Source organism: Heterocephalus glaber, unplaced genomic scaffold (assembly GCF_053883595.1).
Source record: "Heterocephalus glaber isolate CG9 unplaced genomic scaffold, H.glaber_assembly_v1.0 deba00001719, whole genome shotgun sequence".
Lineage (NCBI taxonomy): Eukaryota > Metazoa > Chordata > Mammalia > Rodentia > Bathyergidae > Heterocephalus > Heterocephalus glaber.
The window spans coordinates 6,146,531-6,163,001 of record NW_028258432.1 but is presented as its reverse complement, the minus strand read 5'-3'; the positions used below and the strand labels follow the sequence as shown (position 1 = coordinate 6,163,001).

The 16,471-nt window shown below is 33.4% G+C and overlaps 1 protein-coding gene across 7 annotated transcripts in view; it reads right to left on the bottom strand.

The window, feature by feature from the left end:
* Nup58 (nucleoporin 58) overlaps positions 1 to 16,471 on the bottom strand; it is a 69,762-nt gene that overhangs the window by 35,164 nt on the left and 18,127 nt on the right. For all 7 annotated transcript variants that reach the window (XM_087199437.1, XM_021236339.2, XM_087199436.1 and 4 more), the window contains 7 exons: positions 16,187 to 16,211; positions 14,166 to 14,231; positions 13,607 to 13,781; positions 10,026 to 10,105; positions 7,722 to 7,840; positions 6,955 to 7,037; positions 3,813 to 4,014 (listed from right to left, as the gene is read on the bottom strand). In XM_087199437.1, coding sequence (XP_087055563.1) covers positions 3,813 to 4,014; positions 6,955 to 7,037; positions 7,722 to 7,840; positions 10,026 to 10,105; positions 13,607 to 13,781; positions 14,166 to 14,231; positions 16,187 to 16,211 — 750 coding nt within the window. The remainder of the gene's footprint in view (positions 1 to 3,812; positions 4,015 to 6,954; positions 7,038 to 7,721; positions 7,841 to 10,025; positions 10,106 to 13,606; positions 13,782 to 14,165; positions 14,232 to 16,186; positions 16,212 to 16,471) is intronic.

Genomic DNA, 16,471 nt, shown 5'->3' with positions numbered 1-16,471 from the left:
CACATGTAATTAGGAGGCACTGCTGGTGGAAGACCCTACAGAATAATGCACACCACAGCCCTCAGCCTTACAAGTCATAGGAGTTACTCTTTTTGTTGTGTGTGGGTCTGTTTTTAAGAGCAATAGAACATAATTCTCAAATCATCAATATTCAAGATATCAAGAACTCATGTCTAACAATGACAAGACTTTTCATTGAACAACAGATACATGATACTTTTGAGTTTTGTACCTTCATACAAATTCTGAAGGCATCATTTATAAAACTAGTAGGCAAATGTATAACATTTTTAATAGTAAAAATTCATGATAAATATCTCCCATGCCAAAGTATCAGACTCATATATTACACTCTGGCTATCATTAGTTTCAATATTAGAAGAATCTAAATCCTTCAGGCAAAAGTTATGTAAACAATACAAGTCTGCTTTAAAATCTTATTAGTCGTTCAATGAGAGGCTCTTTAATAAATAAAATCAAGTTAATAGCAATATATACCAATGACTGCCCAAAGTGAAATCTTCATGTAGAGTAATATTTTACAAAAATTATATGATATATTCACACACAACAAAATCAGGATTAGCACTGTAATTCATACTTTCCAGAATAGAATCTACTCTCTTAAAACTGCATTCACAGGAAAAGGACTAAAGTGCTAAAAGGTTTTATAGTTTTCCAAGATCACTAAAAATACCTAACGTAATTAGTATAGTAACTCCTAAATTGGCTTTTAAAATAATTTTTCTTTAAAAACCAAAACTGCCTTTTCCCCAATTTGAAAAGTTTTATTTTTAACTGATTTAATGGGGAAAGTTCCTTTGGTTATTAAATACAACAAAAGCACAAGAAACTAAAAGACAAACAAAGTTTTCTATTTAACACTATACCTTAAATGTCCAAACCTTCATTGAAAGCTAGAAAGTAGGAAAATGTGTCATCTCTCCTTAAAAACAGCAGCTAAGTCATGTGAGAAAGTCTTATGTAAACATCAAGAACTTCGAAAAGTGTCAAAACACAACAGCAAAATCCAGCCCTCCCATATACTGATGCTCATTTCATACAAAAACAGCCTGCTGGTTTTTCAATTCCCTTCAGCTTTCAGTACTAACATCATAAATCACACATGCTTAAGCATGTGTATTTTTTAAGAATGTGCACTTAGCATGTACTAGGCCCTCGGTCCAATCCCCAGCACAAATACACGCACAGACACAGACACACATGGAGGATCAATCAGTCATTTAAGTCTATCCTCCACCTCTAAGAAAGACAAGAGGAAAACTACCTTCAGAACGTAGCAGTCTAAGAAAAGCTAACTGATTGATCATAGTTGGTACACACATGTAATCCCAGCACTCTGAAGGCTAAGGAGAAGAGCCACAAGTTGGAAGCCGGCCTGGGATATATACTGAACTCAAGGCCAACCTAGACTATATAGTGAGGTCCTGTTTCAAAAAATACAAAAAAAAAGAAAGAAAAAAAAAATTTAAAAAGTCATCTGCTCTGTGCCCATATTAATTTACATTAATAAATCAAGAAGTCTATATGCAAATAAAACTAAAAACTCTCTGGTAACTCAAATCTTGTGCAGATTAACAGTGATGTATGAAAACAGTGCACAAGCTCATCTAGCTTTATCTAAATGGTTTAAAATTTGTAATTGGCACTTAAAATATTTCATGAAAGTTACAGAGCATAATGAGGAACTGTTACAAAATAAATTGCAAACAATAGTGACATTACTAAGACTAAAGTGACCCACTTCTGAATGGGAAAGCATAAAGGAATGGACTACAGAGCCTGGGAGACCTTGAGAGACAAAAGGGAAGAGAGGGCCCTAATGCAAAATTGTTGTCACTGTTGTTAACTTCTCAATTTTAAAAACTCATACAACTCAAAGTGAAAACACTATAAAAGACTATTTAGGTTGATCAATTCCTATTCCTGCCTCCTGATTAGAAAGTCCTTATGGAGACTCCTAAACTACAAGAACACTGAAAGTAGTAAATGTCCCCTGGCCAAAAAAAAAAAAATACTGGTAAAAGTCATAGACAAATTAAAGCATATGAGCAAAAGGTTCCTCAGGATGATTACATCAAATTAAGGTAATATTCTCTCCCACCACAGAGAGTAAAGAGCATATCTATATCATCTACCTTTGCATCCCTCAAACCTAGCACATAGTAAGCACTCATAGAATGAACATGTATCTTCATAGGTCCATGGGCCCAAAATATATGAGTGAAAACCTATGAAATTCTCAAGATTAGAATGTCTACATAAGTTAAAAACAAAACAAAACCTTGACAGGTGATTTTACTTCAAGTTTAGTTATTCACCATAGAATATTTTCACTTACAGCATAACATTTAGTTAAATGACTTTTCTCATTTATTTATTTATTGTATGGAAATCAATTATATTTAACAAATACTTAACACTTAACCCAACCCACATTTTAGGATCTATTTTAGGATTAACACTGGCTCTAAATAGTAAACTGATAGTAGGGTTAGTTTGAGTAGCTGATTAAGTAATCATGAGAGTTAATGGTCAGGATTATGGGACTGATTCTTCAAAGCAATCAACCCCATAATGACGTTTTCCCCTTCACAACTTGAGAATACAATCCTACACTCAAGCCAGCTAGAGATACTAGACAGTGCTTATGCAAGCCACTATTCACATGGGTCCAGCCACGGAAGGTGGAAGATTTGGCATAAATCTATCATCAGCCTTTTACTGATGGCAAGTCATTTTCTGTCATCTCCAAATGTGAAGAACAATTCTTTAAAATGCCAACAGTGACCAGAGAATGCTTCTCCAGTACAGGGCAGCATGAATGCAACCTAAACATGTTGTTTTTTGGTGTTTTTTACTCTTTCTGTATTATAATTTGCTAGTAGACTATATGGAGTTCTCAGAAAGACACATGCTATAGAATAAATAAGCTTTACTCAAAAATTTATAAATGATTCATGGAAAATAATCAGTATCCATAAAGACTATTTTTCTATGTCAACTTCAAGCCTGACAAGAGACTGCAGGAGTATTAAGACAACTAATAACCTCCAAAAGACCAAACAGAACATTTAGAACTATACCACAAAAATGTTTCTGTTTAGAAGTGGAATTAAACCAAGGAACAAAAGGACCTGCATTCCAGTATTTCACTAATTATTTTCATCTGCTCAACTTCCCAATTCCTACTGAATACACATCTCAAAATATCTTTTCTGCTCTTGCTACTGTTCATTTTGAAAAGGTACAAATACTCTAGCATGTACATTAAAAATTGGTTTAAAGGGCCCATGCTCTGTTTCCAAAGTACATAAAAACAAACCTATTGATCCTCAATATATCTTCAGTCAGTAAAAACATACTCATCCTGAATGTGGCTACTTTGCAATCACTGTCTGATGAAAATGAGAATGCACCATCTATCAGTATTAAGTGGTTGGATGGATGATCTCTGACCTTAAAACAATGACACAATCACAATTTTAGAATCTAATGTCATTTTTAAATGTAATTCAGTAGTGAAACACCATGTTCTAAAGAATACTATAGCAATACAGCAAATAACATTAAGTAAATTCACAATATTCTATATCTGATGTATAATTATTGCTAGACTACCCTGCATTTGTCAGGTATGTTAATAATTGTGTCCATCACAATTTTTAGATTGTTTTGGAACAGCTATTCATAGAAATTTCTTCAGTGCTCACACAAAAGGAAGACTTATAAAAATGCTCATAAATGTTCTGCATTTGAAACAATAAGCTATAACTTGAATGCATTCAGACCTGTAGCAGGCTGTTGCTGCTGTGTAAGTGTTGCAGCCATGGCAATGGCTGCTGCATTTGGCATGGTGCTGAAGGGCGTGGGTCCAGTGGTAACTCTGGGTGTATTCTGCCACTTCTTAGCTTCTGCCCGCCTGGCCTCAAACACATCTACGGCATCTCCCAAGAACATTTTCCTATAGCCAAGGTATTGTTCTTTGAGCACCTGAAGAAATGGGGGTAAAAAGGTAATCAAGTTCCATTTTGACCCTAATATGTAAATGAGTGTAAGTATAAAATAAATTACCAATGATTACATTCCACCTGAACTAAAAATTAAGAATATTAGTGGATAATTATGAAATAAATTGCCAATGATCAGACACTACAATATTATACATTCCACCTAACCTAAAAGTTTAAAAATTAGTAATTTATGTCTATGTGAGAAGTGATGAGTTTGAGAGTTCTCTCACTCCTTTGAATATTTAATTTCCTACTTTGGTTATATATCTTTACAATATGCTGCCTAAAATATTTTGGCTTTGTGAAACTGTTTAGACTAGCCTCAACTAAGTCTGAGGCAAACTGAGTAATATTTAAATAAGTACTGTAATTTTTCATGAAAAATTTCCCTCAAATGCCCAACCTTCTTATAACCTTTAAAAGCCAGCACTACACATACACTTGAGTATATTTCTTTAAGAAGGCTCAAATAAACACATGCTAAAGTAAATGGCACACCTCACACAAACAGAAGTGGAAGAGTGTAAGGAGGGCTTCTACTTTACTGCTGTACGATGAAATGGTAACTTGAAAATCTAGTCCCTCCCCTACTCCAAGACTTTGAGTTTCTAACTCCAGAGCAAGAAAAATTACCAACTTACCTGGTGCAAATACGCTTTGACAAAGGTTTTTTAAAAGAATGATTCTATTTCACACCAGATTTCTTAAGTATTTTCATTAAATAGTTAAATATTAAATGTTACTTAAATTAGCCTAATTTAGATAAAATTTATATCATTCTTTGAAGAGATGCAGAATTTTCATATCTATTACCTTTCTTAATAGAAATAATTTTCAATAATTTGCTGAAACAGCAGAGACTTAGAAATCTTGTTATAGTTTTAAAGCTAATTCACCCTTTTGTGTGGATATCCATATTTTTATTTATTTTTTTTTTTGGTACCGGGGATCGAACTCAGGTCCTTCTGCTTGTGAGGCAGGTGGCAGAACCACTGAGCTAAATCCCCGGCCCTGGATATCCATATTTAATGCTCAAGTTCCAAACTTTGCTACCTTTATTATGGGCTAAAGTGAACCTGCTAAGAACTGGACACTGGAGAAAATGTGAAGTCAGAAACAGGGAGTGTGACGTAAGAAAACAAACCTCACTGCTCATCTCCCCCAAACCCACCATTTCTTTCCCTGTGCACAGTCCCATAGGAAGTACGGCATCAGTGTCTCAAAAACTGTACATCTACTTAGGGTAAGGAAGAAATGGCCTGCCTTAGAGATTTGAAAACACATTTTAAAAGCTGATATTATCCATGATATATAATTCCTAAAACTTTCAAATTTGTTAATGCCACTGGAGCCTGGCTGGATAAGGTGTTTAAGTCTGTTTCGACAGATTGATGAAAAACAAGAGGAACAAAAAAACACCTCTTGTAAGATTTCTATAAGGAATAAGTCTAGAATTTATAGTTGGCTTGCTCATTAAACTAAGCTGAAAATAAATGCTAACATATCAAATCTAATTATAGAACATGTTTTGGTTTTTGGGAATGCATTTAAAAAAAAACCAATAGGTCAAATGATCATGTTAAATTTATTCATGCAAATTTTGGCCTGTTTTATGATCATGTTAGAAGTACAAACCACAGACGAGAAAGTCTGCTGAAAAAAACATACAAATTTATACCTAGGATGTGCTTTAAAGTACTTCAGAAAAGAATCTGTATATGGAGAATTGGTAAAATAAATCCAACAGGATCTTGATGATGGCTGAAATTAAGTGGTAGTACACAGGCAGTCATTATGATAGTGTTCTAGTTTTACATTTATTTGAAAGCTTTCATAATAAAAATTAAGGGAAAAAATCAGCATAACACTGATTTCAAAGTGCCAACACAGAATCATCATTAGCAGTTTTAAAAATTAAAGTAACATTATAGACTAATAAAATTCAAGAAATTTTGATAAAATTTTCTCCTTTAAAAATTATTTTTAAAATTTGGTTTAAAGTCTATTTAAAGGAAAAGGATAAAAGTGTGCTATTGTTTCAAAAATGATGAAATTTAAATGGTTAAGTAAAAAATGTTTGTTACCGTGTATGAGATTAAAATAAGCATAAAAACACTGATAATTTCCATTTATTCTGTAAGATTAAGTTTGTTTTTCTTTCTTTCTTCTTTTTTTTGAGACAGGTTCTCCCTATTAGTGCTAACTGGCCTTGAAGTCACTATGCAGCCCAGGCTGGCCTTGAACCCATGGTGATCCTCTTGCCTCAGCCTCCCAAGTAGTGGGATCATAGGTGTGCGCCACCATGCCCAGCAAGATTAACTTATTCAGACTCAGGTCTGGCTGCTTTGAATTTTAAAGGTTTTTTTCTGGACTATATTAAATATTAATTTGGTTACATTTGCTTGGTTAGTTGGAAAAAGTACTTATATTTAACATTTCACTTGCATAAAAATTCTAAAAACTAACATTATATGAGGATCAAAATATTCACTGATAAATTATTTTATTTAAATTACATGTATTAAATACAAAAGGAGAAATGTAATCAAGCTTTTTAATACAGTAGTCAAAATTTAAGACATATAAAATTAAGTCAGTGGCCAAAGATTTTGCTACTACTTATTTTCTGTATTACTATTTATAGTGGTAATGAAATGGAAACAATCTAAATGTTCAACAGAGGATGTGAGCTTAAACAATCAATGAAAAAAATAATAACAGAGTGTATAAGCCACTGGGATCTTTTTAAAAATAGACTTCATCAATATTTGTATGGGGGCATGATTATGGACTGTAGTAGTCTTAGTCTTTTCCCTTATATGTAATTTGATCTATTTCTGTACAAGGCCACCTGGGTTCCCAAACGAACAAATACTTGGGTCTAGATATGCAGATAGATGAACTGGCAGTGAAAACTTACCTTTACATTTTCATGAATAGACTGAAGTTGTGCAGCTAAAGCTACAAATGTTTGATATATTTTCTGCATAGCCATTGACAAATCTATAAAAGAAAATTATATTATCACAAATACATTACAATCAATTTTACTTTTCTATTATTCAAGTCCAATTTTGAGTATAGTTAATATGTAGGTGGGCCGGGGATTTAGCTCAGTGGTTCTGCTGCCTGTCTCGCAAGCACAAGGACCAGAGTTCAATGCCCGGTAGGAGAAAAAAAAAAAAAGTTATTATGTAGGAGGAAAACAAAACAATGACAAAAAACCCTCCAGCAATGCTCCTATGGCCAGCTAGAGAAGACAGCAGACTGAAAAGACTGAAAGAATGGCTGCATTAGTAATCTGAGAAGGGTGCCCGCGTTGGCAGCACATATACTAAAATAGTAATCTGAGAAGGGGGAAGGCCTAGGATTTCTGCCCTTGTTACCACAGTAACTTCTTAAGAAAGCATTTTCTATTTACAAGAAATAAAGATTTCATCAATGACTTTTAAGGAAATTTTTCTTAAAGCTATTTAAGACAACTTGCTATATGTAGTTGTATACCTACTACACAACCATGATTTAATCTCTCTCACCAATAAAATAACAGTACTAATCAAAAACTCAATCATAGGCTAGAGATTTAGCTCAGTGGTTCTGCCACCTGCCTCGCAAACACAAGGTCCTGAGTTTGATCCCTGGTACCAAAAAAACAAAAAGAAAACCCAATCAGAGTAAGCAGGTTACCTTGAGGAGTTATATGTGAATTATTTGCTTGAGTGGCAAGATGATTTTCTAGGTCTTCAATCTGCTGTCTGTACTGCTGAAGCTGTACCTCAAACTGCTGAACCAAGATTCTGAAATAGCTATAAACACATCAAAAAAGATCAAATTTTTTAAAATATTCAAAATACCAAATAAATAAATGTCCTATCTTGAGTAGACTCTTCAAATTAGTTTGAGCATATGCCACAGATATTATCACTGAAACAAAAAACCCAAACATTGTAAATCATTATTCCAATCATGGGAGATAAACCCAAAGTAAGGCTAGTCCACAAAATAACATGATTAAGTCTTCGTAAGTAACAAGATCATCCAAGACAAGATTGAATAACTATTACAGACAGGAAGAGACTAAGAAGAAATCCACAAATAAGCGCAATCCAGTAGGATTCTGGAACAAAAATATATATATAGGTGAAAAAAAAATCAGTAAAATTCCAGTAGGTTCTATGGTTTAGTAACACCATATGAGGGCTAGTTTCCTGTTGTTGATAATTATACTATAGATTTATGGTTATTAGGGAATTCTTTGCACTATTTTTTAAGGTTTTCTGTAAGTTTAAAGTTTGAAATAAAGTTAATTTAAAAAACTCAACTGTCAACCAGATTTTATAACCAAGTACCTACAGTTCTTTCAGTAACAAAAGGAATCTGAACACTTTCCTGTAAGAAATGGGCAACTGTGAAAGCTTTTTTGCAAAATCAGCTCTCCTGACAGTGTGAAGAACAACACATGGGGATAAATTACTAGACAAAGTCCATCAAGGAAGCCCATCCCATGCTAATTTGAATAAGATACAGGATTGTCATTGTTACTGATTTCCTGATTTTAGTAATTATACTATTATATAAGAGTCTACTCTTATTTTTTAAAAATACACACTAATGTACTTAGGCATAATGTGCACTGTCTGCAAATAACCAAAACTGTTCAGGTAGAAAAACATCCTTATATACATAAATGAAGAGAAAAACAAATATGGTAGAAACATTAATATGTAGGGGATATGGAAGAGCGGTACACAGGACATTTTTGTTCTATTTTTGAAACTTTTCAAGTTTGAAATAGCATCATAACAAAAAGTTAAAAGAGAAAAATGTGAGGAATCAGGAGTCAAACGGATGTCTACCACTCACAACTCACCTCCTACATGCTTGTGGATCCCCATCGCTAAAATTGGAGAAACAGCCATCCCGGAGTTGTAAAAGGTATGAGGTAAAGTATGATAGCACAGATCACACTGTTTAGAAAAAAATAAGCACTTGACATGTATCAGCTATCTCTTCTTTATCAACATGGAAGGATATAAAAACAAAGATAGCTGGCTGGATGCAGTGGCAAACGCCTGTAACCCTAGTACTAAAGCAGGATGATCACCATGATTTAAAGGCCAGCCTGAATTACATAGTGGGACCCCTGTCTCAAAAAACTGAAAGACAAGGGGCCGGGGATTTAGCTCAGTGGTTCCCCCGCCTGCCTCACAAGCGCAAGGTCCCAAGTTTGATCTCCGGTACCAAAAAAACAAAAAAAACACCAAAAGTGAAAGACAAAATCTATATCATATATATAGAAAGTAGATGGATATACAAACTAAGTGATGCAATGGTAAGTGAGTTTTTTCTTTTACTTATCTACATTTTCTAACTTTTATTCCTGAACATGTACTGCCTATGTAAATAAAAGCTATGCAAGTCAGTGTGGTAGCACAAGGGAAGGCTAAGGTAGGAGGATCCTTGTATGTTCAAGGCCAGTCTAGGCCCTATCTCAAAAAAAAAAAAAAAAAGCTATACAAACAAGTGAAAGGGTTAAACTATATTTAGTATGCTTAAAGGATAGAACTATTAAAATTATTAATCTGAAAGTTTTAATGGGTAAAAATTTATTTCTATTATATGAAAAAATGGAATAAATGGAATAAACCCTCTAAGTAATATTTAAGAAGTTTAACTGTGTAACAGTGGTTAAAAGTTCAGCTCTTAGCTTTCACTAACCCTTTAGTAAAAAGGGATAACAAACTATCAATTTGGGGTTATTAGAAGTAAATTTAAAATTCCATGTAAAGTTCTAATTAACAAAGCCTTTCCACAGAGTAATTAAAAATTCTTACCTTGCTCATTATTATTACCATTCTGGTTTCTTTTCAAATTCTGAGGCTAGAACTTCACATATGCTAGACAAGTATTCTCCCTCTGAGTTACATTTCTAGAGCTTGTTCTGCTATCTTAAAATGAGAAATATTTGTTTCTAAAAATCCAGTAACTTACTCAGCAGGAGCTGTATTTTCATGTTGGAGTCCAGGTGGTGTTTTCTGGGTTCTTAAAGCTATTTCAGCATTCTTTAACTCCTAATATACCAAAAAGTTTGAAAAACAACAAAAACAGTTAAGAGTATACCAAAAATGCCAACTATCTCTGGATTGACATTTCAAACAATACCAGCAGAAATTTTATGCTTTAGTAACAGTATGGATAAAGCTACTTTTTACAAGTCTCTAAAACTTCTTTCAAGAAACAACAAACTGGGCCAGGGATTTAGCTCAGTGGTTCCGCTCCCTGCTTCACAAGCACAAGGTCCAGAGTTTGATCCCCAGTAGCAATAAAAAAAAAGAAAAAGAAAGGAAAAAAAGAAAAAAAAGAAACGACAAAGTAAACTTTTAACAAACTCTATGATAAAACTATACTGAATGGTTGATATACTTTAAGAAATTACAGGTTTCTTTAAAATTCACAAAATTAATTCCTCCACAGTAAAAAGAGTATGCTACTCTCCAAAAATCTTTAATATACAAATGCAGAAAGCACTTTTTTAAAAAAGCAACCAGATACATCAACATTGAAACTGATGCCAGTAACAATTACCCTACAGGTGCTTCCTGTGTACTAAGCACTCGGCTGAAGGCTTTACTTACATTATCTTGACTATCCCTCTATAATAACCATTAGGAAATGTTTTACTTTTTACACCTGAAGAAATGGAGTTACAAGACATAACTGCCCAATGCCATGCTGCTAGAAGACCCAAGACCTGAACAGAGGCAGCCCAATTCTTTTAGAGCATTCACACTGAACCATTCCTATATTGCCTTCTAGATTCCTCAATGCCATGTCTAAATTCTACTCAATGGTTTTTCATGACTAATATTCTAGCCTACCAATTCACATTCCACATTCCTATCATTTCACTGCTTTTTCAACCTCTACTTATGTACCCTTTATTTTCAAAAACAGTACTTTAACTTTATATGCCCTGAAGCATATTTTCCTCACTAACATGTTCCCTCCTACTTGGTGGTACATGAATGAGTGTCCCATTGGACAGCTTATACCACTGGTGGTATAAACAGATCTAATCACTTTTATTGGTCTTTTTACTAATAAAATTAATAAAAAGCATACATATTCAACAAGTGGTCCAAGCCACCCAGCAGCTAAATTATGGCTCGTGAATGTGTTAAACTGCCTAAGTGTTACTATTATTTGCACTTCCTTCTTTACTCTTGAACTCAAGCTTCCATCCATCAACCGTCATACAAATGCCCTGAAAAAGTCTGGATTTTTCAAGACTGACACCTGCCCAGTTCTCTAAGCACTGGCTCTTGCCAGGCCGACTCCCTTCATACTACAATGCTTACCTATGACATGCTTCATAGCCTTCTTTCCTTCCTCCCTGCTGGGGAATGCCGACACATGTTTCTATTCAACATGAAGATACCCTACTCTGTATAGATGAAAAAATGCCCACTTGAATCCTCTGTGTCCCTACCATACCTTGTAAATGGAACATTACTCTCTACCTAGAATAAATCTTTTGATTCCTAATGTCTCAAGGGCCTGGAACATAGGCTTTAAAAAAAAATTCACTGAATGACATGACAACTAAATTCAATTTCATTATTTAATACACATAACATATTAAGCCATTTGGCACCAACTCTATACAAAAATAAGAATGAATGCTCCTACTTAAACTTGAGATAATTACCCCAAAAATGAGGTATATAAAAGAGGTTTGGCTTCTATAAGATTTCTGTATACACCAGTCCTCACCATAATATTGCTTATTATTTCCCAGAATGGCTTTAAAGAAAATGTCTGTGGTTAAATAAGATTATTAATTTCACAAGGGATTCACAACACTTTTTGCAATATTAGACTCTGGGTAGAGTACCAACTTCTGTATATTGGAAATTAAGAGTAATCTTAGATCAAATTTTTTTTTCCTTAAGGATACTTTGATTCTTAACCCTCTTCTTTCTTTACCACCTTCATGCTCTATCTAAATCTATTATTTCATTTGCCCTCTATTGATTCTTATCTATAAAACACAATTAACAAGTTTACTACGTATTAGAGACTCCACACATTCATTATTTGTGAATGGAATAATATAATTTTAGTTACAATAGGTCCTATATAGTGATTGTTTCTCTCTCAAGTTTAACTCCTCCATTATTTTGCTAATTGTCATTTATTTATAACTTATTTTACACATGAAATTTATAAATTCAAGTAATGTTTAATCGGAGCCTATTCTCCCATCTAAAGGATACTGATGAAAAAGGAAAAATAAGTGGGAAGGAAACAAGGAGGATATTCATATTCAACCAGAGAATTTGTAAGAGATCAGAGTATTCTCCAAAAATACATATAAGTGCCTTTAAAATTTTTAGTTAAAATATTATCATTTCATTTATGATGAGAACAGCACTTTGATAAACCCATAGGAAAAAGGGTTATCACATCAAATTTATTAACGGATCAGGAACAATTTTTCTTTTTGGGAGTTTTTTAAAGACAGGGTTTCACTATGTAGTTCAGGCTGTCCTTGAACTCACTATGTAGTCCAGGGTGGCCTTGAACTTGTGACAATCCTCCTGCCTTAACCTCCCAAGTGGTGGGATTATAGGCCTGAGCTACCACACCCGGCCAGGAATAATTTTAGGGAAGGGCGTCTATACCTTTGTGATGAGATCAAGTATATTTTCTAATTACAATACATAAAATACAAGTAGCCAGGGATTTAGCTCAGTGGTTCCAACGCCTGTCTCATAAGTGCAAAGACCCGAGTTCAATCCCCAATACAAAAAAATTTTTTTTAAATAAATTACAAGAAAATCATCTATCATTTTTCCTCCTCACTATACATTATATTCAGTAAATATTATGTATTATGCAAGAGGGGGAAAAACAAGTAGGCACAAGCGACAGAAGATACTAGGCTCATTATTATTTTTATTAACTAAAATCTTATCCAGGACCCCAAGTCATCCAGTTTAATATCTATAAAGCATTTAATTTCTATTTAATAACTGACAGGTTACAAAATATTTTCTGGCTAGGTATCCCTCCTCTTGTATAAAAGATCAATTTAGCTAGCAGATACTCTTACGAGACAAAAGTAGTTAAGGGAATAAACTCTAAAGCTGGATTACCAGCATCTGAATTAAGGATTTCCAACTTATTAACAAAGTCCTCCCTGTCTGTTTTCTTTTTTTTTTTTTGGTACCGAGGATTGAACTCGGGACTTTCCACTTGCCAGGCAGGCAGGGCACCACTGAGCTAAATCCCCAGATCTACCTCTGTTTTCTTATTTATGTAATAAGGATAACAGTACTTATCTCAAAAGGCTGTCATGAAAACTAAACTAGGTAATAGCTATAAACTGTTCAGAATACTGTCTTGTGAGTAATAAACACTCATTAAAAACTAATAACTATGATGGCAATTTAAAAGTATATGAAGTACCTGGTTTTCTTATAGTATCAAATTTAATAATTAAATAAATTTCTATTTCCAATTTAGAAAAAAATCCTATCCCATGGCAGAATGGCTGTAAGTCAGTATACCTGAGCAGTTTCTATTTTCAGTTTGTCAATATTGAGAGTGTTTCTTTGTAATCCACTGGCAGCCAATGACAGAAGCTGTTTCAGAGCTTTAATATCTTCTTGTACTTTAAGCATTGCTTTTGAAGACATTCTACTAATTTCTTCTTGAACCTGTTTTTGTTCCTTCACAAATTTCCTATAAAAAAAATAAAACTCATTTAAAAAAAAAATACACTATCAGTCTTCTACAGAAAAAAAACATTTAAAATACTTTTTGTCAAAGTCTAAGTGTTTTAAGAAACAATCTTTACATAGCTTGCATTTTAATTCTTTGGTTCTCTGCTGTTTCTATTAACCCATAGCATTATTTTAATAAATGTTATAATACCAACCTAAAAAAAAATCTAAAACATTTATTAACTCACATTTTACACAATTTTAATTCCTGATTTTTAATTTCTGATTTTTAAAAGAATTAAAATTTTAACCAGTTAAAATGTTTAGAAGGAAGAGATGTTCCTCCTATAATGTATTCTAGAATTCTTCTAGTATTAATTATCTAATTGTATTCGACACTTACTGGAGGTTTTCAACATCCTGGCAAATGACAGAAGGTAGATTTTCATCTTTCAGTGCTTTACTATCCCTAAGAAAAAAGCCACAAGTATATTAATACCAGTGAGATTTATAAAAGTTGACAACTCGGTTTTATTAAGAGTATGTGTTAAGATATGAGAAAATATAACAAATATTCCCAACTCACAGCTTCATTGGATGATTTCAAATTTCTTTATAAAAAAATAAATTTCTTGATCTACAAAATAATTTTCACAACATATTTGACACTGAGATTTCTTATGTAAGACTGACATTTATTATAAATACACTTATAAGCATTTAACTAAATGTCTAAGCAAAAAAATCAAAACATTACAAATGAGATGTAGAACTAAGTTTTCCCTCTGGCTCAAAGATTCTGATATTTTCTTCGGTTCAAAAATAGTAAAGCATTTATAGACATTCCTTGTTTAAAGACCGAGTTCCATCCCTGGACTAGGTCATTAAATAAATTAGTAGCTAAATGAAGAATTTTATATAGTATGTACATTATAATATTCAAAACCAAGCTGGGGATTTAGCTCAGTGGTGCCCCACCGCCTGCCTCGCAAGCACAAGGTCCTGAATTCAATTCCAAGTACCCCCAAAAGATATTCAGAACAAAGAAACGGTCAAAAGAAACCCCAACTTGATAACTTTGCTTTTATTTGCATAACTCTTACAGGCAGTACTGTAATATATGAGAACATAAAACTACAGTACTGTACAAGACAATCAGCAAAAATTACAGTACCATATTGTACTGTACTCAAGAAGCCACCGTAAGGCCACACTGCTGCTCACGTTCCTGTGTCTTAAGTCTGAGTACCGGTCTTAAATCCAAGGAGTAGAACATAAGTTCAAATACTTATTGAAAAGATAGGTGTTAAATGAGGAATATTTGTACTAAAATTTGTAAAATTTGTCATGAGATGATCAAAACATTTCACTGTAACCTTAATTTGTTCTTCAACACATGGGAATGGAAAAATATGACTGAGAGATGTAGTTTAAGAGAATCACAAATAATGAGAACAGGATAACTAAAATTTGGCCTGCTGTAATGGAATTACAAGTTAAGATACAAAACTCTAGACAGCTCTCAGTCTCTCTCAGCTTCTTCATTTAAACTTTTAAAGTTCTGGGGTTTCAGATTAGGGATGCTCAACTTGTAAATTCTATTGTTAAAAATTCCAAAATCCAAAAACTCCACATTCTGAAATTCTTTTTGTGACCTAAGCATTTTGTATAATAGATGTAATCTGAAATAAAACTACAACATACACAAGATGTTTGTGAGGATTCAACTTGATCATTTATTTACATGTTTTATTTAATGTAATACAAATTAGATGAGAAAATGTAATTGATAATAAAAATAATGATCATCTTCACGCTTATATACAACATATACAGAAGCTACTGTCTTCACTGAAGACATCAGGAATTAAAAGCATACCAGCATGATTTTTATATATGCATATGCTCTAAGGGCTGTGGGTACACCTCAGTGGTAGAGTTCATGCTTAGCATGCACAAGGCTCTGGGTTCAATACCTAGCACCTCCTCACAACAACAAATACACTGTATTTTGCACTTATTTGTATTATTTGTAGAAATGCCAATTACTTACCTAGGAATAGTTTTTAAATCTTAATAACTAAAAATTGAAGATCTGACCTTTCATAATCTTTCTAAAACATATTTATTTTATTCTTAATAAACACTAGTTTAAAAAATGTTTTTCTGCTAAATGTGTACTTGGTTATATTTACTTTTCTTTCTTTTTTTCTAAGACAGGGTCTTGCTCTGTAGTTCAGGTTGGCCTTGAACTCACCATGTAGCTTGGAAGTCACAACGATCCTCTTGCCTCAGCCTTCTGAGTGCTGAGACTGCAAGTGTGCTTCACCATGCTCAGCGTTTCTATTTACTTTCCACTATAACATCTGTCTAAAATTTAATATGTAAAACTCTTAAGCAAAATATATTACGTTATATACTTACTCTGGTCTTGTTCCTGTTTTATCACCTAGAAAATTCAAGAAACTTCATGAATAAATAGATAATTTAACAATGTATTCTAAATATGTTTTAAATTAACAAAAGGTATAAATATAAATGAAAGCAATTCTCTCTTAAAACATTCTGCAATGTGGGCCGTGGACTTAGCTCAGTGGTTCTGCCGCCTGCCCTGTAAGCACAGGGGCCCAAGTTCGATCCCCGGTACTAAAAAAACCCCACAACATTCTGCAATGTCTTGACTGTCATAAACTTAGAACACAGCAATAT